The 27665-nt window shown below is 50.2% G+C and overlaps 1 protein-coding gene across 1 annotated transcript; it reads left to right on the top strand.

Annotated features, from left to right (window-relative positions):
• Positions 1 to 948: 948 nt before the first annotated feature.
• Positions 949 to 27665, top strand: LOC147684293 (selenide, water dikinase 2-like). Its single transcript, XM_086940164.1, has 8 exons — positions 949 to 1361; positions 7212 to 7315; positions 7399 to 7506; positions 7856 to 8010; positions 13006 to 13096; positions 14177 to 14276; positions 14989 to 15201; positions 26514 to 27665. Exons 2-8 carry the CDS (start codon positions 7220 to 7222, stop codon positions 26744 to 26746), a joined length of 996 nt encoding a protein of 331 aa, XP_086796290.1. The 5' UTR covers positions 949 to 1361; positions 7212 to 7219; the 3' UTR covers positions 26747 to 27665.

Raw genomic sequence — 27665 nt, forward strand, 5'->3', positions numbered from 1 at the left:
GAATTTTCAATTCTATTAAGGACAACGGAGGCGAGGATTATCCCACCCAAGGATTGTTTTGATGTGTTTCTTCATTTACATGATGTATGCTTATTGTTAATTTGCAACTATGCTGGTATGTTATGGATTATATTTTCCCTCCCTGTGTTCTAAGATATTTAATACAGGCCTCAGAAGGGTTGTTATTATAGAATTTTGTTTCTTTTTCAGATTCAAATGGCAAGTGAAACTCGCAGCCCGTGGCTTCAGTTAGAGCGCGAAGGGTGTTCCCTTCTTCAGAGTTGGCGTTTTCTTCGCCGGAGTTCTTGTTCAAGAGTTAGTCTGCTGAACCTGGTGTCTTTCCCGATCGGTCGTCCATCTAACTGAGTCTTCTGGATGTTAGTACCATGGTCAGCGTGCATGATCCTGTTGAATTGGACTGTTGGACTTTAACTGTTACGGTTTTCGCAAAGAAAGAGGACGCGTGTGCCTCGGTGGAGTTATATAGGCACAGTCTCTATGGTTGAGCATGACAGTGTGGTCATGGGATTTGTAGTTTACATGGTTTACTGAATAAAAAAGACTTTTTTATTGGCGGCTATAATAAAGCAAGGAAATGAGAAAGCATAATCCTCGCCTCCGATGTCCTTAATAGAATAGAAAATTCTTGAAACAAATGTTCACAAATTTTTAATTCTCCTCCCCAGTTAAAATATGATCTTGTCTGCAATGTTCTTTACCTGGTGTAAAGTGCTCTTGCAGCATTAACCCTTGACCCAGCTGAGGAACCTCCTGCCTGGGGCTCGTGCTTCTGAGACTTTAAAGATGGCCGCCGCGCTCGGCCTCTCTTCCGGGTTCAGAATCGATTTAGAAAGAGGACTAGGAGCAGCTCTTTCACAGCTCAGCCAATCAACAACCGACTCTATTGCGCAGGCACGCCTTCCAGACGTTGAACCAATCGCATCTGAAGAAACTCCTTCCGACAGCGAATCGTATAGAACGGGTTAACAGATCGGAGCCCGTCTATTGGAGGCTGTGTTTAGGAGACGGCCAATCCCGTGCGCGCAGGCCGCTGACCCTGCGGACTGTGACCCCGGCTCCCATTCAGTCCACGCTCCTCTCCGGCTCGGCATCCATCATGTCTCTGGCGGGCCTGCGGCTGTGCGAGGCGGCGCCCCCCGGCGGGGCGCGGCCGCCCTGGGCCCCGGCGCAGCTGGGGCTGCCCGACACCTTCCGCCTCACCGCCTTCTCGGAGCTGAAGGGCTGAGGGTGCAAGGTCCCGCAGGAGACGCTGCTCGGCCTCCTGGCGGGACTTCAGCAGCCGCAGCCGGCGCCGCCCGAGGAGGTGCCCGGGGGCGGGGGCTTCCCGGCCCCGACGCTGGGTGAGTGGGGGGCGAGGGCTGGCGGCCACTGATTGGGCAGACGGGGTCACGTGACAGGGGCTCCAAGGGCCGTTATGACGTCACACGGGCGTTGTCCGAGGTAGGAGTCGAGCAGCGCTAGGATTGGCCGCTGGTGGTCACGTGGCGGCACGAGCGCCTGCGTCTGACCCCGGCGGGCCACGTATGTGCTTCATGGCGCGTTCATGACGTCACGCCTGAGTGAGTTTCTTCTCTCATGACGTCACGGCTGGCTGAGTTTCCTTCTTTCCTCATGGTGGCCTTGCTTCTACCACAGACTTGACAACATGACTATTAGCTGCAGTGAGGCCCCCTCCACGCTGGCATGGTGTGCCTGTGTCTGCAGTCACCCCTCTGGGGGGAGGGAGCTCTGCAGCTCATTCCTTTGAACCCCCCCCCCCCCCCCCCCCCCGGGGCCTCTTATCCCACCTGTGGAGCTCACTCTTGGGCCCCACCCCCCTGGGGGGTGGCGGGAGCTCTGCAGGAGTACAGGGAGCTCACCTCTCCGGGGCTGGGAGGGAGCTCTGCAGCTCATTCCTATGAACCCCCGGGGCCTCTTATCCCACCTGTGGAGCTCACTCCTGGGCCTCACCCCTCTGGGGAATGGAGGGAGCTCTGCAGGAGTGCAGGGAGCTCACCCCTCCGGCTGGGAGGGAGCTCTGCAGGAGTACAGGGAGCTCACCCCTCTGGGGCTGGGAGGGAGCTCTGCAGCTCATTCCTATGAACCCCCGGGGCCTCTTATCCCACCTGTGGAGCTCACTCCTGGGCCTCACCCCTCTGGGGAATGGAGGGAGCTCTGCAGGAGTGCAGGGAGCTCACCCCTCGGGCTGGGAGGGAGCTCTGCAGGAGTACAGGGAGCTCACCCCTCTGGGGCTGGGAGGGAGCTCTGCAGCTCATTCCTATGAACCTCTTATCCCACCTGTGGAGCTCACTCCTGGGCCTCACCCCTCTGGGGGATGGAGGGAGCTCTGCAGGAGTACAGGCACCTGTGGAGCTCACTCCTGGGGCTGGGAGGGAGCTCTGCAGGAGTACGGGCACCTTTGGAGCTCACTCCTGGGCCTCACCCCTCTGGGGGCTGGGAGGGAGCTCTGCAGGAGTACAGGCACCTGTGGAGCTCACCCCTCTGGGGGCTGGGATGGAGCTCTGCAGGAGGACAGGCACCTGTGGAGCTCACTCCTGGGCCTCACCCCTCTGGGGGCTGGGAGGGAGCTCTGCAGGAGTACAGGCACCTGTGGAGCTCACTCCTGGGCCTCACCCCTCTGGGGGCTGCGAGGGAGCTCTGCAGGAGTACAGGGAGCTCACCCCTCTGGGGGCTGGGAGGGAGCTCTGCAGGAGTACAGGCACCTGTGGAGCTCACTCCTGGGCCTCACCCCTCTGGGGGCTGGGAGGGAGCTCTGCAGGAGTACAGGCACCTGTGGAGCTCACTCCTGGGCCTCACCCCTCTGGGGGCTGCGAGGGAGCTCTGCAGGAGTACAGGGAGCTCACCCCTCTGGGGGCTCTGCAGGAGTACAGGCACCGCTGGAGCTCACTCCTGGGCCTCACCCCTCTGAGGGGTGGCGGGAGCTCTGCAGGAGTACAGGCACCTGTGGAGCTCACTCCTGGGCCTCACCCCCCCTGTGCATCCTTCACCCCTCTGGGGGTGGCAGGGAGGGAGCTCTGCAGCTCATTCATAATCACCCCTGGGGCTTCTTATCCCACCTGTGGAGCTCCCTCCTCTGAGAGGGGTGAGGTGCAGCCCTGGCTGCTGGTCAATCAATCAATCAGCGGTTGTAAAGCGTGCTACTCACCCGTGAGAGTCTCAAGGCGCTGGTGGGCTGACCACTCACTCAGCAGAATAGTCGGAGCTCCTTTTCAGGTCTCAGCCCACCAGAGAGTGCAGCCTGGCTAAAGACACCTTGAGGACATTCATAAAGCTGACCTAGGAATACATCCCACCCGCTGCTGACCAGTGGCTTTGTGGTTTGTAACACACGTGTGTGCTTTATTTGCTCTAGGCTGTCTAGCTTGAGTTTGTACCCTTTGTGGCCCTACCATTTTTCCTGTATTGTTCCACAAACTCGTTTTCTGTAAGCAGGCCTTTAAATCTTGTTCTTATCTCGTCACATTTGCTGTGCATTCAAAGTCAGAGGTGCAATATTGGGTGTTGTCTGTAATGGCAGTGCGCTGCCATGCATACTCTGCCGTATGCCACTCCACTGCAATCTACTCTACACCAGTCAACTGCACTCTACACCACTCCAGTCTAGGCCACACCAGTGTACTGTGCCCATCTCCGTTGTACGCCACTCTGCAAGACTGCACTCTACACCATTACCCTCTATGGCAATGCATTTTACTCTGTAACACTCAACTCTATGCCCTGCTCTCTACGACAATCCACTGTATGCCTCTCTAATGTACGCTGCATTCTATGTCACACCTACTCTGTGCCACTTTATGCAACTGTACTGTACCTTGCAGCTCTCCACTCCACACCACTTCAATCTACTTTACGCTGCTGCACTCTGTGAGTAGCATGTTTGGAGGCTGACACAATTGTGCTCCTTGGATTTGAGGACCATATCTGAGGTTGTGGAGAGAGTTGTGTAATCTGGAAGTAGGGAACATAGATGAATTTAAATAGGATCTGATCAACCTGTATTTGTTCCTTGTGTGTGTGGGTGTCAGCATGTCCCTTTTATAGCCCATGCTGTTTCCATGGGTACCCATGACACCTCATGACTGTAGGAGGTATTCCAAATCCCCTTCTGGGAGTCCATTTAGTGCTCGCTTGGGTCTTTGGGTGTTAGTGTGTGCTGGTCTGGTAATCTGGGGGCAACTGGACTTCTTGCGGACAATATATCCAGGTTCTTCTGAATTATCAGGTATAGTGTATTCATGTAATAAGAAGAGATCTCTTCTAGCTGTGCTCTGATTTTTGTCTAGGTGTTTATGTCGATAGTGAAGAGGTGGGTGTGTGCAGGAGAGCGGAGCTGGTGATTGGTTTTGCCTGGGGTTTTCGGACTTGTTCAAGATTGGCGAGTAGTCATGAGAGCGGGACGTTGGGCCGTCTGTGGCCTCTCAATGTGACAGGGATTGACATCTGATTTGTGTAGGGAAGAGGAATGATTGACATGCATGTATACATTCTATGAGGATCTGATATTTGGGGTTCAAGGTCCCTAGGTCCTCAGTATGTTGCATCATGTGTGGGTTTAGGGAGCTGTTGCTAAGTGAGGTCATGTATAGTCTGAAGGGTGGCCACATGTCCTGCTTCTTGCAGGATTGCACCGGTTTGGGATGTTTGTCCCCTGTCTACCTGCTGCAGGATGCACAATTCTCGCTCTCTACCTCTTGCTATGGACGATAATGAAAACACTCACCAGGAGCACATGAAGCAAACCAGGACAGTAGTCCCTTGTGCCTGACAAGCTGTGTAGAGGGGTGGGGGGGAGTTAAAATAGCAGCCAAGGTTTCTTGCACAACAGGTTAAAACATGATTGTCTTAGCTTAATAAGAAACGTGAACACTGACATTAGCCCACACAAAGTTATTAATTAGCCAGATGAGTTAATGGCTAGCCCATCTCTGAACCTTCTTTTAACCCGAAATACATTTCAAAGACAAACAAAATACAGCCCTGTAATTTAGGAAGTTTTGCAATTCTACATGCAGTTCTCTGGGTTCTGTTGGCAAGTTATATTGTTGGCGCAGTGTTTTTGTTGCTTCTGGAACCAGCTTCGTAGATTCTGTTCATAAATACCACGAATGGACAGGCTTGGCCAAGTGTCCTAATGCTATTATGTGAGTGTAAAGTGGGCTTGATCTCCATTCTCGCATTTCAGTTCTTACAATGATCTGATCAATCAAATCGATATCTGATATGACTTTAGTCAAGTTGTAATGTTCTAGCAATCAATGCAACAAAAAGACTATTCAAGTGATGTAGTCAGAGAAAAGATGAAAAACAACACAGGATAATCTTTTTGAAAAAATATTTCTTATTTATATTGCTCATAAATTCATGGGGTACATATCAACAATTCACGTTGATTGCGATGCTTACAAATGAACAAGGAGTTTGACAGTTTCATCTGAAAAAAGTCCAAACCAATAAGGGACATCTATCTTTGTTAAATAAAACGGTCATTAATCCATCATACCTTAATACAATTGAAGACCGAAACGTCGAATACATAGTCCATTTCTCTATTTGTGAATATTTGTATAAGTGACCGTTTTATTTAAGAAAGATAGATGTCACGTATTGTTTTTATCTTGGATTGGACTTTTTCAGATGAATTGTCAAACTCCTTGTTCATTTGTAAGCATCACAATCAACGTGAATTGTTGATATGTACCCTGTGAATTTATGAGCAATATAAATAAGAAATATGTTTTCAAAAAGATTATCCTGTGTTCATCTTTTCTCTGACTATATCACTTAGTCTTTTTGTTGCATTGATTGTTAGAACATTACAACTTGACTAAAGTCATATCAGATATCGATTTGATTGATCAGATTATTGTAAGATCTGAAATGCAAGTCTGAATCTGAAAATTATCCTGATGAATAAATTCCCTTGCTGGCACCTTAAACCCTATACTGTTAGTATCCGCCCGTCGCAAGGGTGTATTGGGTTTTCCCACCTCCCCCTTTCCTTTGATCTCCATTCTGGCACATAAAGCCTTCCTTTGTCAGAGACCGTGTGGTGTTTTACTGGTGAACTTGCATTGGAGTCCTGGCACAGTGCTTGTATCTTGAGTTGGGTGTGATTTTGCCAACAAATGTGTGCTCTGTCGTATTCTTTTGTGTCCGACACAGAGGATAGTCTCCTGGCCCTTCTTCGAAGGGATGCGAGGTCGGTTTATAATGAGTGAATGAGAGAGCCAGTTTGAATCCTTGGGCCTAGATTCTTATCGAAGGGTAGCAGTGCATGAATATTGAGTTCAAACTCCTTGCTAAGGTGAAGGAGGGCCTGGCAGTGGTTTCTAGATGGTGCTAAAATGGATTCTCAAGGGGAAGGTGCAGGCCTTAAGCATTAGTGGTCTCATCCCAAGAGCGCTTGAGTGGCACAGAGAATTCCTCTTGATGCTAAGCTCTCCCAGGGGAGGAAGGACATTTTCCTCTAACAAGGAATTTTCATACCACTTGGGCCGACTGTTGGGGGGCGTTACCCGGGTGTGAATGTGGGTTTGAGGAAGGATGAGCTTTTCTTGAAATTCAGCATCTTTCCTTCAAAGATAATTGTACATGATTAGATCAGGAAATTACTTTGTGATGCCACCATGATTGGGGGGGGGGTTTGATTTGGCAGAAAGCGTGGTATGCCCGTGTGGACGGCTTGCCTTAAATGGGCCTGTGATGCCACCAGGTAGATGACGCTCCATTAGCTGTGCACACAAACTCCCTTAGCAGATCTCTTGGAAGACCCCGTAGAGGCCTCCATTGCATGTGTGGGGGCTCCACTAGAAGGCTGCTTGAAAAGCCCTGTGGCGCCAGAGTGTGTGCACGCACCCCCGCCCCATGGCTATACTTGTAGCCTTTGTGTGTGAAAAGGTTTCTTTACCTGTGGTACTTGCCCACCACCCGTGAAGGAAGAGCCCCTTGGCAGCAGAGATGGTACTGCATGGTTTCACTTGTGATGCCCCGATGGAATCCTGTCGGTTTTCGCAGTAAGCGTGGCCTGCCCATGTGGCAGACCCCTCTGACCTGTACCAGAGGCATCACCACGCCCGTGGGTGGGTCTCCATCAGGGTTTCTTGTGCTCTCCATGTTTAAGTTCCTGTTTAGAGGACTCCCTTGACCGTGGTCCTGGCACAGTGACTCATTGGTGTCCCCTTTTTCTGCAGGTATCGGCATGGACTCCTGTGTCATTCCTCTGCGGCATGGGGGCCTGTCCCTCGTGCAGACCACCGATTTCTTCTACCCTTCGGTTGAGGACCCTTACATGCAGGTACTGTGGAGATAGTGCTGGTGCAAGGGTGGGTGGTAGAAGGGGATCTGTGCTTATCTAATACCCCTTCTTCTCCCTGTTAGGGTCGCATTGCCTGTGCCAATGTGCTGAGTGACCTGTATGCCATGGGCATCACGGAGTGCGACAACATGCTGATGCTGCTCAGTGTCAGTCAGAAGATGAGCGAAGAGGTGAGTTGAAGCACAGAGACACTTGGGACAGGGCAGACCGAATGAGGGGGAAAAGGGGGCCACGGGCTTGAGCATACAGTGTGTCCTTTAAGCAACAACTTATGCAGGCGCAGTAGGGAAAACAGATGGGGAGTTTCTGTAGAGCATACACTCCTGCACCTGTTTTGTCTCTTCATTTACATGGTGACGCCTGTCGTTCTGGTTTAAAGTTTCTTTAATCCTGTGACCTGGTTTGTGGTTGAGCATTTCGTTGGTTCTGTGGTTTGGGGGGGGGGGGGGGGGGTGGTCTTGAGCCTCTTGCCGCCTTGAGTGTATCTAGTTCTGGTCATCGGGTTTCTCACTCTTCTAGGAGCGGGATAAGATCATGCCGCTGATGGTGAAGGGCTTCCGTGATGCTGCTGAGGAGGGCGGTACCTCTGTCACTGGTGGACAGACTGTGTACAACCCCTGGATCATCATTGGAGGCGTCGCTACCGTTGTGTGTCAGCCAAGCGAGTTCATCATGTGAGTGAACTTCTACCAGGGCCATCCTCGTGCCCTTGTTTGCACTAATGGTGGCCGGTGTCCTTGCATGTGGGTTTTCGGGGGGGGGTCTTGTGTCATCATTTTCGTAGCTCAAGGGGTAGGTAAAAGTGGCAACGTGGAGGGGGGGGGTGGAAATCCGAGCAAATGATATCTCACTTTACGTTGACCGTGTCTTTTACATTGTAATCCAAATGTTAACATTTTCTGGACATATGCCAACATACTCTGTACCTACCTTCATACATTCAACCACAGAATGTCTTTTGACAAAAACACCTCTTATGGGTGTTATCAATTTTCAAGCGCCCCATTCAACGCTTTCACTTTAATGTCAGACACATCCCTCTCATTTCTTTAGATATACCCAGTTTAAAGAAAGGGGCGTGACTGCTATGAAAGTCAAGCCGCGGCATGGGCACTTTTACAAAAAAAAGCATTAGTTTGTCAACTTGACAAACGGATGCTTTTTAGGTCTCCTGGCGTTTAACAGCGCGTCAGCGCTGTGTCCGCCAGGAGATCTTTTGTCAGCGACTCTCATTCCCAGGAGACAGTCCTGGCCACGCGCATCCTTCCAGGCGATTTGTAACTGGAACGCGCGCTGTGGCCAGGCGCTGTCTCCTGGGAAGCGCAAGCACCACACACGCATGCGCATACACACACACACGCGCCCATGCACGCACGCACATACATACATACAGAGACACCACCCCTGACTCATACACACGCGCGCACACACACAAGTGCACCGAGGCCCCCCCCTCCCCCTCCCCCTCCCCCTCCCCCGCCGTCACCGTCGCACACATACGTACACACACACACACGAGCATACACACACACACAAGTGCACCAATCGCGCTCCAGAACTTACCTTACCTCAGCACGCGGCGCCCAACCTCCTGCTGGCGCGGCCCCGGGGCTCTACACCGCTCACAGGAGCCCCGGGCCGCGAGACGCTACGACTCCGCCTGCCTCCTCTTCCGGTGTGAACGTGGCCCCGCCCCCGTCACAGGCGACCGTGCCTGACTTCCGGGGCGGCCGCGAGTTCAAAGCTGCGCTGCTGATGTCCGGTCCCAGGGGCCTGTAGCAGGTCCTTATTTCGTGCCACCACTCGCCATGCCCAACCCACTCGCGGTAGCTTGCCTCGCTTTATGGCTCTCTCCACACGCCTAGCGGCCGCCACTTCTCACCTCCTTTGCAGAGTAGGCCTCAGCTAGCTTCGTGCTCCATCTACCAGTTCGGGCCGAATTTGCAATCTGCACCCTGGGCAGTTCTTTCAGGGCTTGCGGGTAGGTCTCTGTGCCCCACGGGGGGGGTGGGGGGGGGAGAAACACCAACCTCAGCGAGCAGCTCCGACTTCACCCGATGGGCACACCAGGCCGCAGGTTGCCTCGTGGCACGGCCTACACCTCCTCGGGCTCGCGTGATGTTCCCAGGCGGGCGCTCCAGTCAATCCTCCCCTCACCTCGCCACCAGACTCCGCTGCTCGTCGCTTCCCTCCGCTATCTTTGATCGGCGTCAATGTCGGGGGACAGATGCAGCCCAGTATCCTGCTTCGATCGGTGATGTCGGGGGTCCAAGTTTTGCTGCCGGGATGGGGTTTATGATGCGTGTTTCTCGGAGTACAGCGGGAGCCTCACTACAGTGCGGCCATCACCTAGCGCCCCTCACTTCACGGAAGGTTGAAAGATGACACTTAGTATCACCGGTTCGTGCAACAGAAAGAGAAAAGACCATAGAAATCACTTAATTCGGTAGGTGAAAGTGATTCAGACCATGCCGATTTATCAGCCAACAGTGTCTATAAGTTTACGCTGTGTGCTGTCTGAGAGGGAGTACAAACTTCCACAGAGACCAAGCAGAGTGGTGAGTGCAGAGTGGTGAGTGCAGAGTGGTGAGTGCAGAGTGGTGAGTGCAGAGTGGTGAGTGCAGAGTGGTGAGTGCAGAGTGGTGAGTGCAGAGTGGTGAGTGCAGAGTGGTGAGTGCAGAGTGGTGAGTGCAGAGTGGTGAGTGCAGAGTGGTGAGTGCAGAGTGGTGAGTGAGTGCAGAGTGGTGAGTGAGTGCAGAGTGGTGAGTGCAGAGTGGTGAGTGCAGAGTGGTGAGTGAGTGCAGAGTGGTGAGTGAGTGCAGAGTGGTGAGTGAGTGCAGAGTGGTGAGTGAGTGCAGAGTGGTGAGTGAGTGCAGAGTGGTGAGTGAGTGCAGAGTGGTGAGTGAGTGCAGAGTGGTGAGTGAGTGCAGAGTGGTGAGTGAGTGCAGAGTGGTGAGTGAGTGCAGAGTGGTGAGTGAGTGCAGAGTGGTGAGTGAGTGCAGAGTGGTGAGTGAGTGCAGAGTGGTGAGTGAGTGCAGAGTGGTGAGTGAGTGCAGAGTGGTGAGTGAGTGCAGAGTGGTGAGTGAGTGCAGAGTGGTGAGTGAGTGCAGAGTGGTGAGTGAGTGCAGAGTGGTGAGTGAGTGCAGAGTGGTGAGTGAGTGCAGAGTGGTGAGTGAGTGCAGAGTGGTGAGTGAGTGCAGAGTGGTGAGTGAGTGCAGAGTGGTGAGTGAGTGCAGAGTGGTGAGTGAGTGCAGAGTGGTGAGTGAGTGCAGAGTGGTGAGTGAGTGCAGAGTGGTGAGTGAGTGCAGAGTGGTGAGTGAGTGCAGAGTGGTGAGTGAGTGCAGAGTGGTGAGTGAGTGCAGAGTGGTGAGTGAGTGCAGAGTGGTGAGTGAGTGCAGAGTGGTGAGTGAGTGCAGAGTGGTGAGTGAGTGCAGAGTGGTGAGTGAGTGCAGAGTGGTGAGTGAGTGCAGAGTGGTGAGTGAGTGCAGAGTGGTGAGTGAGTGCAGAGTGGTGAGTGAGTGCAGAGTGGTGAGTGAGTGCAGAGTGGTGAGTGAGTGCAGAGTGGTGAGTGAGTGCAGAGTGGTGAGTGAGTGCAGAGTGGTGAGTGAGTGCAGAGTGGTGAGTGAGCGCAGAGTGGTGAGTGAGCGCAGAGTTTTATTTTTGATTTAAAGAAAAAAAATGTCATGAGCAATGCCAATAGCTCTACCTTTAATGATGCCGAGACCATTGCATTGCAAATGCTTGTGTTGCTGACTATGCTTCCAGGGAGACAGCACAGGCCGCGCGCAAAGGCGATCGGCGTAGGCCACGCGCGCGCGAACACGCTCAGCTGCCGTCTCCTGGGAAGCTCCAACACCCTACATGCATGCGCATACACAGACACACACACACACACACACACACACACGAGCGCCCATGCACGCATGCACCCCCACATAAAGAGAACTCACCCCTGCTGTCGCATACACACACACACGTGCACCAAGCGCCCCCCCCCCACTTACCGCTACTCCGGTCTTCAGCTGCCACCGCGGGGCTCTCTCTAGGGCATGGGCTTCTCTCCGTGGGCGGGGCTTCTCTCCGTGGGCGCGTGCGCCCGCGGTTCGATCCCCGGCCGCTCCTCCTCACACGTGGGTGTCCTCCCTGACGGTTGCATGCGTCAGCACCCGCGTAGCTAGGGGGGGGCGAGGGCGCGGTGAGGTGCCCTCGGGGGAGGAGGAGGCCGTTGTTTTGGGTTTGCGGACAGTCGCAGAATCGAAAGCAGACTTTCAGTGAGTGTTTTTTTCATTTATTTTTTTAAATCGATTGTTATGACTATGCTTTTGTCCCTGCCTGTTCAGCTTCATTACAATAGCGATTGCGAAAGCTATAAATTTCAGTGCTGCTTTTTCTTGCAGCATTTACCATCTTTATACAACAATTCAGAGTTTGATAACAAATTAATGTAACACATTGTAATATACAATGCCAATAGCTCAAACTTTAAAGCTGGGAGACCTATTGCATTGTAAATGCTTGTTTTTTTTTTGTAAAAGCTTCCCATACCACGTTTTTACTTTAGTGTCGGCCACGCCCCTTTCTTTAGACTCGGCTCATCTCAAGAAAGGGGCTGGCTGACATTAACGTGAAAGCGCAGCATGGGGCGCGTTCTAAAAATTGCGTTTGCAATGCAGTAGGTCTCGCATTGCGAGAGTTAAAGCTATTGGCATTGTAATTTACAGTTCCAATTGCTCAAACTCTCGTAAATGCGAGACCTATTGCAGTGCAGATGCCCGTTGTACTGCAAGGGATGAAAAATCAAAATTATTTGCAAACACTAGAATTTGTTGGCAGGAGATCCCAAATTCAGTGAGAAACCACTGCTTGCATTCAAGAGAGGTTCTAATCTTGGAAATGGATTGGCTATAGTATATGTCGAGCCCCCATGACCAACTGTCCAACAGATTTTTTTTTTTTCCCATCTAACTCCCATCTTAGGTCACTATAAGTGTAATAATTGCATAGCTGGCTGGACAACAAACATTGTCAAAAGCTTCAATATAAATGGTTTCCAGTCCGTTGTGAAACATTTCTCTAATTACACCACCACCAAATTATGTTCTGTTTATTAATTAATAACCAATTTGATGTGTCAGTCAGAGGCATCTCTCAATAAGAATTGCCTCTGTAACTTTGCTTCCAAGTGAATCCCGCGATGGCACTTTTACGTACTTCTTTACAGTTATCCAAGCCCGCATGAGAATGTTGGGTCGTCCTTTTGTGTATTATCATGTGAACGGGTGGCATTCTGTATCGATGCACGTGTGTGTGTTGGGGGGGGATACTCCTGTGATCACTTGCACATGTGGGTGGGACTCCATTCATTGTGTGCACTGGTGGTGTCCAATGCATGGGAGCACAGGGGATGATGCCAGCTCGTGCCATTGTATGCATTGCTGATATACTGCATTCCTGCGCACAGGGAGGGAAAGGGCCTTATGCCATAACTTGCATACACGGGGAGGGGGTTATACTATTGCTTTCACCAGCGCACTGCACGCACACAATGAGGCTTCTTGTTACTGTACACCTCTGATGGGAAGAGTATTGTGCTGGTTGTGTCTCTGTGGTGTGTCAGTATGTCGCTGCCTCTGAGGGATAAGTAAGGAGATGCTTCCTTCTCTCTGCAGGCCTGAAAATGCAGTCCCCGGAGATGTCCTAGTGCTGACCAAGCCTCTCGGTACACAGGTGGCAGTCAACGCCCATCAGTGGTTGGACAATGTGAGTATTTAAGTGAGTGAAATCTATCCTCTGGATCCAGTTCTTACCACGAGGGAGCAGGTAGCTGCAGAGTGTGATCTTTGTAGGGTAAACCGTCCTCCACACTAGAGTGAGACCTGTACACCCATGAAACCTACCGACCCAGCAGTAGGACACTGCCCGCCCTTCTGTAGCCTCCCCAGGGCTCTTCACTGGAACTGTATTCTGAATAGTGGTGTGATCATTCAGGCTTGTATGACCAGAGTTGGGGTAACACAAATTATAAACCTAAACAAGGCCCTGTTGAGGAACGTGGGAATTGCCTTTTGGCCTTTGTACGGTGTGAACACAATACTAGAATTAAGATATTGGACCTCCTGGCTATACACAATTTTAACGGTGATGAATGCCTCTAGAGGATGCTAATATACATATCAAACCCCCCTCCCCCCCCGTAAAAGCTCTCGGGGGGCCTTCTAGCATCCTTTTGTTGGTAGTGCAGGGCGACCCCAGTGATGAGACATTACTATGTGTGGGGGAGGTCTGTATACTAAATAAAACCATCCATGGACCGTTCACAACACACGGGTGGACTAGGCACCTGCTTCTTCTGTAGGTGCAGTGCTGGCTCATGTTTAGGATTCACAGGTGGGAGCACATGCCAAGGGCCTCGGTGCCCTTCCGTTCCCTGAAGGTTACTTCAGTGGTGGGCATTAGTGTGCTGCCACTGGCCCTTGGAGTGCTGTGCCATCACTTAGAAACCGGCCTCTTGGATCCCAGCATCATTGGTGCCTCCAGGGCACAGTCCATGGCTGTGCCCTGGAGGTCATTGGTCCTACTGGTCACTGGGCTGACCCCTGTCGCAGAGGTTGATGGCACTGGGTGAAGCACCCACTGTCTCCACAGAAATGTCGGAGGCACTTCTCTTCTGTCAGGAGCACAGTTGTGGTCGGGTGTGTGGCTGGGTGAGAGCCCTGTTGAGGAACCAGCACTAGGTGACGACACGGCGACGCAGACTGGCATTCTTTCCGGCCGTCCTGCTCACATTAGTCATGCACATTTCCCTCGCCTAATAACATTTCCTGTTTTCTGCTTCTTTAGCCTGAGAGGTGGAACAAGATCAAGTTGGTGGTCTCTGAGGAGGAAGTGGAGCTGGCCTACCAGGAAGCCATGCACAGCATGGCCACTCTGAACCGCACTGGTAAGCGAATCACGAGCTGCCACAGCTTGCGAGATGACTCCTTCAAGCGTTTGTGGTTGCGCTATTGCAGCGTTAGGCTGTGGCATTATCTCTATGATGTTGGTGTGTGATCTTACAAGTCCCTTTTCATTGCAGCGGCCATGCTGGGGGTCAGGCGTTGCAGTGGGTTTTGCCTGCAAGCTGTTGCAGTGCTTGCCTTGACATAATTGTGCTGATTTTTGTTTAAGGTTTTTGTTGTTGTTGCTTAGTGCGGACAGGAACTGGATAGTATCTGATGCTGCCTCTGTGCACATGCCGACCTGTAGATGTGTGGCCTGTGGACGCACTCTGGTGTGTTAGCTTTTATGTGTGCATGTATGCTCGTTTGTCTTCATTTGTTTTCATTCCGTTGTGTGCTTATTCTGCATTGGGTCTGGCATTTGTGGGTCTGTCTGCAGCGCTATGCAAGAAGGAAACCTATTGGGCTTGTCTATATAGTAAAAAAATGCGAGCGAGGAAAGGCCCTTCTTGCAGACTCGCCTCCGCTTTTTGCTAGATTCAGTGCTCGTTTACGGACTCTGAACACTGCGTTGCTGAAGTGCAGGGCACAATGTCTGCTCTTGAGCCCTAAAGTAGATGTGTAGTTGGCTTATACCTGATTGGCATATTTAAATGACCTTGAAGTCCCAAAGTTAAGTTAAGCTGCACATTGCCTCTCTGCTCTCTCTATCAGCTGCAGGCCTCATGCATACGTTCAACGCTCACGCTGCCACGGACATCACTGGCTTTGGCATTCTGGGTCACGCACAGAATCTGGCGAAGCAGCAACACAATGAAGTGTCGTTCGTCATCCACAACCTGCCCATCATCGCCAAGATGGCCGCTATCACCAAAGCATGTGGGAACCGCTTCAAGCTTCTCCATGGCACCTCGCCTGAGACCTCTGGTAAGCACTGTGAACAAAAGCTGCACTTGAAGTTATAACTTAGATCTACACAATCATTTCATAACATTTATTGCAATGCTCAGAATACCAATTTAAATTGGACCAGTGGTTCTCCCAAGAAGGTACTTGCATTCTTCCATTTGACTGCAGTCTCATGAAAATTTGCCATCTGGAAAAATGGGGGGGGGGGGGGGGGGGGTGCACCGGTCCGTGTAGAACGACTGAGAAAGGGATGCAAAAGATTCCCCTCCATGTCCTGCTCCTTCCGAACACTTTCTTTTTTTGCCCCCCTGCATTGCTGCACCTGTATCCTCTGCCTGGGTTGTTTTAGGGGGGTGTCCTTCGCTTCTCCAGGGGTTTAATAGCTGAACGTGCCTCATAGGCTTGCTTGAAGCGGAGCAGCCCAGGGTGCACTGCTCTACAGGGTGGGGCGTAGAGATCTCCTGCCTGTTCATGGCTCGGGACAACGGGTGCTGCGGGCCACTCGATCTGTGGTGGAGGATGATACAGTGCTATATGGCACAGGAGGCTTTCGGTGGCAAGAGTGATCATGTAGTCTGTAGAATCTGCTGGGGCAGCGCCCGCCACACTTGCTGCCTACTTTTGTATGGGCCACTGCCGTCACTTGAACGCTGACCCTGTGTGTGAGAAGGTGGCCTGATATGCAGTGCTCACTATTCTAGTGAACACTATGTATCAGTCCAGCAACCCTTATTGATGAATGGTTGTAAGTCAACCTTATAGACCAGCTATCCTAGTAGCGTGGATACGAGCAGTCTAAGGCTAAAGACTCGAGAGGGCGTGTTAAGCCAGCTGTTATACCACACATATACCCCTTGAACACCCAGTGAAAGGACACCACACAAGTGTTATGAAAATAAACAGTTATTTATTAAGTATCACAACAGCCCTGTACTCTTTATGAGGACAGGGTACTAAGCACAAACCAAAACTCTTACAAAAATACTTAAGTTAGCACAGTATATACAAATGCCCGAGGGGCACGGAAAACCATATACTTGAAAAGTGGAATGCGAAATTACTAGCAGGTAAGTACAGTACTAATAGCTTTTGGAATCGCTAGGACTTGACTAGGGAATCGTTAGATTACGTCTAGGAGACCCAGGGGACTCGGGTGCAGTGTGTGCACTCTCACGCGAGATGCGGACAAAAGTCTATGGTAGCTAGAAATTGCAAAGTTAGTGTTCTCGGGCGAACCCGACCTGGTAGGAGGAAAACGAAAGTAGATTCTGACCCTTGGATAGTGAGGCTATGCTGGGGCACCGAAATGCCGAAGTTACCTAGCCCAGGGGCTGCGGCTGCATAGGGCTCAAAGGACGTCGGGAATCCTCGTTGACGGACCAGGAGCCTGGAAGAAAGAAGTTGCTGGCAGGCGACCAGTGAAGAAAGTTCGGTGGATCCAAGCCTGGATCGATGGAAGATGACACCTGAAAGCAGAGGGGACCAAGTTCGTGACTACTAGCCAGTAGTCAGTGGGCACCAGGAGGGCACCGGATGGTAGCCACCTCGACTAGGTGAGTGGGTGACGCTGTGCTCGGAGATCTCACGGACCAGGAGGCGTTGTCGGCGACCAGGATGGAGGATCGAGCTGTCCCACGAAGATAGAAGCTGTCGGCGTCGCTGGACCCAGGATTGGGCAACAAAGCCTTGGCAAATTCAAGCCCACGCGGTGGACCTAAAATGGCGTCTGGAGTGGACCAGGAGGGTCCGGGGTGCGTCTCTTGAAGAAGGAAGCAAGGGCCAGTCTGGAGCAACCAGACCAGCAGCAGTGATGGCGTCGTTCAGAAGGCCACAAGCCAGCCGGCTAGTAGCCAAACAACGCGGTGCACAGCAAACAGCAGAAGGGCCCCACGCAGATCGTGGAGATGCAGGGAGGCTGATCTTGGATGCTGGAGCTGCGCAGGGTTGGGGCTTCTCGGACCCCAAAGCACTCACCAGTGGAGGACACGGTGGGCTTGCAGTAAAGATGTCGTGCAGTCTTGGCGATCGTCGGTCCCTCGGTCTCGTCGCACTCACGGTTCTCAGCTTTGCTGTAGAGGTGAGTAGAGGTCAGAGGTGCCAGGGAAGCCGGGTCTCGTCGAGCTGGGTCGTCGGATTCGTGATGAAGGACTTGCAGCAGACCGCAGTGTTTCTTTAGGATGGTGCCTGCGGATGCAGGGTGACTACTCCTTAGTCACAAGGGAGAATCTTGATGAAGAAATCTTGATGTCCTTTCGAAGAAAGTCGTGTCTTGATTCCAAAGATGATCTAATTTGAACAGGGGGCCCGCTCCCATCTTTATACTAAAAGGGGGCTGACCCGGTGACTAGGTCCTGCCTATGGGTGGGACTAGGAGGGGGGTGGTTACACCCCTCTCCCCTGCCGGACTTCCCCAGGCCAGGGGCTGGTGTGCCCCTGGAACTGGTTCTGACTGGCCTATGCGTAGTGAGCACCGGGGTGCCACTCAGCAGTCACCTTCCTGAAAAGCCCTGCCTACCCAGGATACACAAAACCATGTCTGGGATGGTGCTAGCACCGCCCCGGACAGGAAACCCTTTGTCCAGGCCTCCCTCGCTGGAAGGACTCCCAGCAGCAGGAGGTCAGACTCGTGTCTGTGGTGGCAGCATCCATTTTGTGGAGCTGAGGCTTCAGTTAACTTTAACCGGGGTTCACAGTTACATACATGTCGTGTCCCTCTAGAAGGGTGGAATGCTAACCCCGTCGCCAGAATTGGCGAGGGGTTAGTATTCCAATTCGCATGACACCTTACTCGACATGTTTTGATAAAGCAATACCAAAGATAGCATTTAACCGCGAGGATTATAATGCACTTAAGAGTATATGGTATGCGATATCATGGAACAGCTATTAGGACTTGGTTCCGCAAGCTGCAGACAGGCTCAGCTCATGCCAGAGCACCATCTCACCCGATTCCAAGCACTCTGCCTTCAGGATTGTCAAGGCCTGCCATAGGAGTGACTGATAGGAATCTGTGTGTCCATTTTAGGGTTAGGTATACTACACCTACAGCAAAGGGTGATTACACGACTTTGCCCCAGCTGTCATGCAGCCAGTTGTGTCAAATTTAGGAGGCCAGCCAGGGGTGGCATAATACATGCTGCAGCCCCTGGCAGCCCTGGGTACACCCATGCCCTGAGTTACAGGGTCTGATAGGGTGGCCCAGTACCAATTGGAAATGTACCTAAGGTACATGGAATCCATTTTACAGAGAGAGCAGTAGGCCTGGGGTCCTGATTGGCAGGGCCCCAGGTCGACTATGTCAAAAACCAGCTAAAACACAGGGCAAAAAGTTGGGGGCAACCATAGTCAGGAGGTACCTTCCTACACTGTGGGTCACCAGTAGGCAGGGACCCGAGTAGAGGAAACTGGCCATTTCAGCTTTGTTGTGGAACTCCTGCCCGAGGTGACCTAAGTCCAATGAAAATGGCCATTAAATTTGCACAGAAGTGCAGTTTTACTGAAATACCTGCACACAAATGATGTGTGGGAATCGGGTTCCAGTGAAGATCTATCATTTGTGCATTACCAAGTAAAGTGTTTTGATTTGCTCCTGTAGGGAACAAAGACTTTATCAGATTTCAGAATTACAAAAAAAAAGCGACTTCAGTTTTGCCTTCCTAACAGCTGTGTGTACAGTTCATTTACAGTTATTTATATTGTTGCAAAAATGACATTGTACAGCCTTTCCCTTCACTCTGTACTCGTGTAAGACGTCACATAATTCACTCTACTTTGCTTTCTCCGACTGCAAAGTGGGAGTAGTGTGTAAACACCAATCGCCATCATATAACAAGCATTTACAATGCAATGGTTTTGCCTTTGTTAAAGTTTGAGCTTTTGGTATTGCTTTTGACAAATGGTCTTTTCTAACTTCTTTGAATTATGTGTAAAACGTGACTGGGAATAGGAATCGCTTGTACCGAAGCACCTCCGTGGCCCTCTGCAGTATGAACATATTCGGCATTGGATATATTGTATTATATAGTCTGCCGTCATCCCTGAAGATGCTAGGGACATTATAAGTGCCCGCAGTTTATTTTTGGTTCCTGTCTGCATTAGAAGATGTGGCGAGTATCACCGTCCTGGAACTACACTCCTTTTTTCGGGGGGGGGGGGGGGTGTTGGAATGTTCCCCCCCCCCCCCCCCCTCCTCCCCCGGCCTCATCCAACGCCCTCCTTCTCCTTTCCCTGGGGGTAGGAGCGTTCCCGAGACCTCATTTTGTTTGCTTTAGATACTTGCCAAAGTGCCACCATTGCCTACGTTACGTTTGTTCTTGTGCTTGAGTGTCTGCCATTTATTGCAGTATTATACCTCTACTTGTACTTTGTACGCCTTTGTAACTTGAACACGTCACTTTTTCCTCCTGTAATGTACCGTTTGCTACCTCTTGTATTTTGTGTGCTCACAATTGTCACTTTTGCCTCATGTAACTTATCGTTTTCTTTCGTATTTTTTCCCTTGTAATTTTCTCCTCATGTATCATTACTCTTCCTATTGTGACGCGCTCCAACACCTTCGGGTAACATCCGCGCTATATACCAAAAATATAGCTGAGAATTTTGTCCACTTTTAGCTGCATCAACAGAAGACACACAAGTTCATCTACTTGATTTTAATGCATGGGGCTATAAAAAAAGTCCAACAAAAAATGGGTAACAAAATCAGCCCCTCTTCGGGCATAATGTTAGTTATGTCCAAGCCCACAGAAAGATTCTTACTTATTGTAAAATTATAGCAGTCACAAGCACCCCGGATAGACCGCAATACTTGCCCAGTCCCTGCATTTGACTGCACAAAATACCACATTTGTCGTCATCCTCAGACCAAGACATATTGGCTAAGCATTCCCCTTCCAACTAAAAAGAAATGAGTGCCTCAGTGAAAAATAAGTAACGAGTCTTCAATACTTGAAATGTAGCTGCATTTGGGATCAAACCCACCTCTCTGCAGAAATCCCAATAGGATAAACGCCGTAGGTAGAAAAGAAGGTTTACTTTTGCAAAAACATTCTCTCAAGAAGTGCAGCAATATTACAAATGTGTGCATCACACTTTTCAGGGCAGCTCGGTGTCAAACAAGAGTGATTACCAAGCTTAAAGGGTTGGCAATCATAAAACATGAACAAATTGACTGTGGTATTTACGAGGAGGAGTGCACCACAGAGGGTAAGTAGGTACCCTGTGAGGCACAGTTATCTAACAGAGTCTGGTTGGTAAGGCACTTTTTAGGTCGTGCCTGCAAGCAGCGTGCATGGGCTGCAGTTGCTTGGTGACCTACTGAATCTAAAAAAAAAAAATAAGTAGGTCGAACCTGCAGGCAGATGCATGCGCTGGCGTCGCTTAGTGACCTGTTGTATCTAAAAAAATAAAAACCTTAAAAAGAGGCTTTTAGCTCGCCCAATTTTTACCATACTTTGGCATCATTTTCACTCTTCTCAACTGCCGCCTAAATTGGAAGCACCACAGGCATCAATTTCCATGTGTGGCGCATGGACGAGGTACATGCTGTAATTGATTTATTATTTTTTTTTTTTTCTCAATAGCACAAACTCGACCGGAGCGCTTAACATGAGCACAAGTCACATTACACAAGGTCACATTCATTATTTTTTTACCATGTGCTTTTGGGGGCAAAGTTCCAGGAGATTTGTACTGGACATTAATTCTACAAGGAAGACCCCTTGTGTGTGCATTTGTTTTGTCCTTCTCTCCACGCCACCACACTCCACTCTAATATATTCCACTCCAACACAGCCCACTCCAATCCACTCCACTCTAATCCAACCCACTCCACTCTGATTCACAACATCCGCAGAAATCCACAACTAAGTTCTAGAAAGGATCTATGTAGCAGCGTCGGAGTGGGACAGAAAATAGACTCTTGCCGTTTGCAAATCAGGACAGTTTTAACCTTGCAAAGACTTGCTGTATAAGTGTCTTGCAAGGTATGGACGACTGCATGCATTTGAGTTTGCTGCAGGCAATATTTGTGGTCATATAAGAGAAATCAAAGGTAAAAACCTGCCCACCAGACCTGAGGCGTTGAAAGTAGGGGTACGGGGGAGGAGGGGTTGCTGTGGAATTCTGAAGTTGATGTTGCTACAAATTTCAATAGTTGTTCTGTAAAAGTAATGTTAATCGGCACTTCATTTCGAAAAAAAATAAATGGTGATTTTCCCAAGGCCATCTTACTAAGAATAATTAATGGAAGCAGTCTGCAGCAGATCCAGGAGCACACGCTGTTGTCACTTCTTTAGGAGGACAGCAACATGATGTAAAATATTGTGTTGCTAGGGCACACTACTCTTTTATCTGGTGTCCAAAGTATACATCCGAGTCAGCCCCAAGAAATGTAGCTTTAAGATATTTCGGTTTGAGGGCATTTTATTTTCCGAACTGGAGGCACGCCCACCTCGGATAACAAGAGGCAGCATGTAAGCACATTATAAATCTCACAGAAGCAAATTCCGAGAAGCTTTTCAGAATGCAACGAGTGTGCTGCTCAGAGCACAAAATATATTATACATATACACTCCCATGAATGACATACATTTTTACACCTCTGAGCCTAGGAGGTGTGTTGTACACCTCAGAAAATGAGATGCAATGTAAATCTCAGATAACGAGATACACTGCATGCCTCTGAGAACGAGATTAATTACACAACTCAGATAAAGAGTCACTGTACGTTTTTGGAGTGAGATACAAAATAAACGTGTAGGAATGAGCTAAGTTGTATCCGCGGCTGCTGTTAAACATAGCTGCACGTTAAGGAAAAAAACTGCTATGCCATACTCGGCCCTGGCTGTGTCATAACACTATTTTTTTCTTTAATTTCTACCAAGCTGCACAGCCGACACGCTGCAGTACAACATGGCTAACAACGGGTAAGCCACGACAACAGGGCAAGCCATGACAACGAGGCAAGCAACAACCAACGGGGCAAGAAACAACCAACGGGGCAAGAAACAATAACAAGGAGGGGGAGCGTAGGGGCCGGCTTAAAGACACATGCACTCCTATGGATTGCAGCAAGAAGAAACTAGGGTCGACTGTGATGTCGGAGTATTCTGTGAATATGACACGAGGGAGGGGGAGGGGGGGCGGAAAGGCACGGAGAGCGGGAGGGGGTCGGGAACGGCCACACACGAGGTAAACGGAGGAGGGGGGGGGGGGAAAGGCACGAAGAGCGGGAGGGGGTCGGGAACGGCCACACACGAGGTAAACGGAGGAGGGGGGGGCGGAAAGGCACGAAGAGCGGGAGGGGGGTCGGGAACGGCCACACACTGACAGCGGGAGGGTGAGGGGCGGGAACAGACACACACACACACGGACAAAGCAACAAACTAAAAAACAAAGCACTAACCTGGACATCTTCCGGCAGATCTCTTGCTTCCTGCTCTCCACTCCTCCTCCCGATGACGTGGTGGAGGCTCGGCCGGCTGGGCCAATCCCAGCGCGGCCCTTTCTGGAGGCGGACGGCTGCTTCCTTCGGCTGGCCGGCCTGAGGAGAGGGAGGGAGACGGGCTGCCACGGAGCGGGAGGGAGGGGCTATTGAGCGACTTTTGTGCAATGTCCCGAGCAGGAAGGCAGAGACAGGTGCCGGCAATGCCGGACCAGATTCGGGGGCGTTTCCGGCTTTCGGCTGACGTCGCGTGACGTCGGCAAAAGCCAAAGAATCTCGGGAACGCCCCCGAATCTGGTCCGGCATTGACGGACAGGCCCCTCGTCCAATGGCTAGGCTCCATTTATGGAGCCAGCCAATAAATGACGAGGGCCGACCCAAACCCACACTACAGTACTCATTAGGTTTTCGCCTGCGCGAAAAAGCAGCTTTCGCCAGGCAAAACCTAAAAAGCAGCAATTTGTCAGATGTCAAAGTCTGACATTTGACCTCTCTTGAAGCGCAGCAAATGTTACAAGTTAAGTACAGGGTGTAAAGGCATCTTTACTTATTGCTTGGACTTCTGCGCCCCACCAAACAACCAGTTTGGGACACCATGCACTAGCAGGAAAAGGAACCATTGAGAAATTCAGGAGTATATTGCGGCCTGTAAAGGTGTGCTTTGCCCCCACATTCTGTTTAGCCTCTTGCAGGAGAGGCTCAGGATTCAATGTCCATAGTTTCCATTATTCAAGAGGTCTTGGAACTGGTCCAAATGTAGCAACAAGCATTTGCAATGCAATAGGTCTCGCATTAGGAAACTGTGAGCTATTGATATTGTAAATGACAGATTTTTTTAATGTGTTGGCTTTGAAAATATATAAGTTAATAGCATTGTTATTCACAAAGCCAATAGCTTACACTTTCCTAATGCGAGTCCTATTGGCTATGGCAATGCTTGTTGGTAGCAAGCAAGGACAGTGCTGTTGTGGTGCTGAGTGATGATGTGGTGGTGTCGCCCCCTGAGTGTCGCCCCCTGAGTGTCGCGGTGGTGCTCCTGAGTGTCGCGGTGGTGCTCCTGAGTGATGTAGGGTGGAGTTAGAGGGTGAGCAAGGAGTAACAGAAAGAGCGTGGGTGCGAGAGCGAGAAAGAGAGGGGTAGGAGGAGAAGAAAAAATAAAACACGAGTGGTGCGCACGTAGAAAGGGAAAAAAATTGAGTTAAAAACACCTGGCGACTGCTTATATTTTTTAATATTCAGCATTTGAAAGGGAAAGTAGGTTAGCGAGAGGGATGTTACCGGGAGAGTGAGGGAGAGCGCACAAATGAGACAGAACTACAGGGGAGGAATGGAGATAAAGAGAGCAAGGAGTAACAGAAAGAGCAAGGGTGGGAGTGCGAGAAAGAGACGTGAGGAGAGGCGCTTTTAGTAAGGGGCAAAAGGCCCACTGGTGAGCTTTAGCTAATGCATGGTGAGTGTAGGGCTAAAGGAACAAGATAGCGGGGAGTGCATTCTTTTCAAGTCTGATGGGGGTGAGGGAGGCGGCAGCCTTTGAAGTCTGATTGGTGGGGGTGGCGGGGGAGAAAATGGTGAGGCACATGCACTGGCCATAATCCGCATTCCAAAGCCCTCTGGCATCAAAGGAAGGGTGGGAGGGAACGAGCATATGGGGTGTGAGCGATAGCGAAAGTAAGAGGGGGAGCAGGAAGTGAGGCCGCGCGCTGGCGAAAGCAGTCCAGATTCCAGCATCGCGCTTGAATGCCTCACATGCACTGGCCATAATCCGCATTCCAAAGCCCTCTTGTTAGGCTTTCCTGGAGCCCCTACATAATTTCTTGCAGAAGCAATGCGCAAGCGCATTGGCTACAGCGAGACCTAAAAACGCATTGTACCCTGTTGGAGCCTCACAATGCAGCAGGAGCTTGTGTTAATGGGTCCGTTTAGGTGCTGCTGTGTGGACTTGCAAAGTGGCAGTCTCTTGACCCAGATGGCCACAGAGCGGGAAAGCCTATGAAGTATTCTCGTGTTTTCTGAGAAGTTGGCTCTGTATTCTCTGGTGTGGCGTACAGACTCCTCTCGGTTCATCCACAACAAGGGAAGCAAGCCTCTTCAGAGTCTCTTCAGTTTACTTGCGCCTTGTTTGTATGCATCTGCTGTGCACACTCTTGCCACTGTGTTGTGCTTAGAACGTTACAATTTTTGTGTTTCAGCTACAGAGTTTGTTTCAAGGAGTTTTTTGGTCCCTCCCCTGAAACCCAAAATGAACCAGGACACACTGCCCTTTAGAGTCCCACCCCTTCCTCCCCACTGCACTCTTGTGGGTCTGCTGTGCCTTTGTTTCTCGTGATCCCGCTGCGACCGAAAGATACCAGAGAACCGCAATGACTTAATCACCACTGACCGCTTTGCGATCTTACGTTTAACGGCCTGGACAAGTTTGTAGAGTGGCTCGTTTGAGGGGATGGCTTGAAAAAATACCCTGACCTTTGTCCCTCTTGCAGTAACAAGTTTCAGTGATCAGGTTAACATTGTCTGTAACCCATGACTAGTGAAAGACCACAAAGAAGCTGCCTGTTTAGTGTGTGGCAGCTTCAGGAGTCTGAGCACCGTCTCTAAGAACGTACCCTTCTTTGCTACCCAAAGTTTTTTTTATTTTTTTTTTAGACTTTCATATTAATCAGACCAATTCATTACTACCCTTATTGTAAAGCGTGGCAAGAACGCCTCTTTAGAGAGCAATTAGACTATAGTAGAGACCAATGCCATTCGGAGTTGGTTATGTGTTTCGTAGATTAAGGATTACTAATCCTACAAGGTCATGAGGCTCACTCGGAGGACAATTTTGTGATGTGAATTAGACATGGAGATCTGCTACCACATATTCATATTAATGAGCATTGAATGATCTGTATTTGGTTGTATTACATCGTTACTAACACCACCCGTTTCAAGATGGTGGATCTTGTTCTACGCATGTATGTCACGTTTAGTGCACTTTACGATGGAAGCTTGGGTGATCACAGGATACGTTGACCAAGGCCATCTGGCAGTTTTTTTGCCACATGAAAATGTTACACTTCTTGCTTCCCACAGATGTGGTAGTTTGTCGTATAATTTAATGAGTGGTGTCTTACTCCAAGTGATGCAGACGGCCAGTCTGCAAAGTTAAAGACTGGATAGCTGTAATGAAGTGTCAAGACACACGCATCCACCGTGACCTAAAACATTTGGGGCTCCCTCCAAGAGTACTTGATAAGTCTGAATGCTTCAGATCGAGAGCCAATGTGGGGTGTAGAGGACCTAGACTCAAGAAGTGGTCCTGGTGTGTCTGGCCGCCTCCATCTATACACTGTATGGTTGCATTTTGGCGGGATGGGACATGAATGAGAGGTGCCCCTAGTGTGGAAACAGAGCACAGGGGTCTGCATCATTTACCTGCAATCTATCAGCGCATTGGCGTGCCTCATACCCATGCGCTCTGTTGCTCCTTCAGATGAGGATTGTCCAATCTTATCAATGTAAACTTGATGTGGTCCTGCTAGAAATGTTCTGTCTGTTGGCCTTTGTCTGGTGCAATCTCGCTCCAGTACTTCCGTCCCACTAACAATGTGCGTTGTTTTCTGCTTTTTGTTTTGGAAACTGATTTAAAATTAAAATACAATGCATGTATAGAAAATAAAATGTGCCTGCATTGCTCCTAGCTCTAACTTGCAGAAATGTCTGTCAATGGGTATGAACATACTACTATTAAACTGATTTCTTTTGGGGGGGGGGGGGGGGGGGGTGCTTCCTTATGAGCCATGGGGTGACTTGGAAACCCGCCTTCTAGTTCCTGAACATTTGTTTGCTGTGTTGTACTTATTCGCTCTGTTGTACTTATTCGCTCTGTCCTCTGTACCCGTTGCAGGAGGCCTTCTGATCTGCCTGCCCAGGGAACAGGCAGCCCGCTTCTGTGCAGAGATAAAGTCCCCTAAGTATGGCGAGGGCCATCAAGCCTGGATCATCGGCATCGTGGAGAAGGGAAACCGCACTGCGCGCATCATTGACAAGCCTCGCATCATTGAGGTGACGCCCCGGGGTGCGACTGCCAGCACCCACGACACCAACAACACCAGTTCGAGCCCTGATGCCATTGCATGAGTGGGGCGGAGTACTGTGGCAGCTCCGTGTGGATCAAAAGGCCTGAAATTCATGATTGGATCCAGTGCCTTCCACAACATAATATGAAATGGGATGGGGAAATCTGTACACAGCAGCCCTTAAAGATGTGATCTTAAAATGTGGTCAATTCTTATAAATGATATCTTGCGGCCACGGTCTCGAACGCAAGGTGTGAGATGTGGCCAGAAGGGAAAGTCTAGTTATCGGAGACCTAAAGCGGAAGTCTTGCTTCTAAATCTGTGGCTTTGCATGCTCCTGTCTGCATAAACAAGCACCTCTCCCATGCCCCCCGCATTCAAACTGTCCTGAAGCCCTTGAATTGCCCACATTTCTTTACATCTCCCAGAAGTACTGCTGATCTGCACTTCTGGCCATGGGCTGTCATTGAATTGGATACTGGTGGCTTTAGCGGGGTCAGGCTCTTTTAAAGTGGGTAGGAGCGGACTCGAGGAAGGCATTGCTTCCAGGTTTGGGGGTTGGTTTGTAACTTTCACAGGTGATCAGCAACAAGTTATATTTATGAATTGTGATTTGTCGGAGAATGATCTTCAATGCAATTATGTATATATAATTTCTTGTAAGAGATTATTTTGCTAAAGTGTAAATATCTTGAGTTCTGCCTCGGTACATGGACTGCGGTTTCCTGCCACTGGACCAGGCCTGACCTTGCAGCGGAGTCGAGCAGCCTGCTGTTAGGTGAGAGCCGAGTGACAATGACATTGGTCTAGGTTCGTCTATCGTCAGTGGCCTCGCTGTGTTCATGAAGCCGCTCCCCTCAAACTCTATGGATGGTAGGGGAGCAGTGGAGTCTCAACGGCGAACGGCTCTGGGGAAGCAAACCTTGCAGTGTAGCAGGGAATCTCAGCAGATCTTAAATAAACATTGCAGTCTCAGTGAA

This window comes from Lissotriton vulgaris, chromosome 10, assembly GCF_964263255.1.
Source record: "Lissotriton vulgaris chromosome 10, aLisVul1.2, whole genome shotgun sequence".
Classification (NCBI taxonomy): Eukaryota; Metazoa; Chordata; class Amphibia; order Caudata; family Salamandridae; genus Lissotriton; species Lissotriton vulgaris.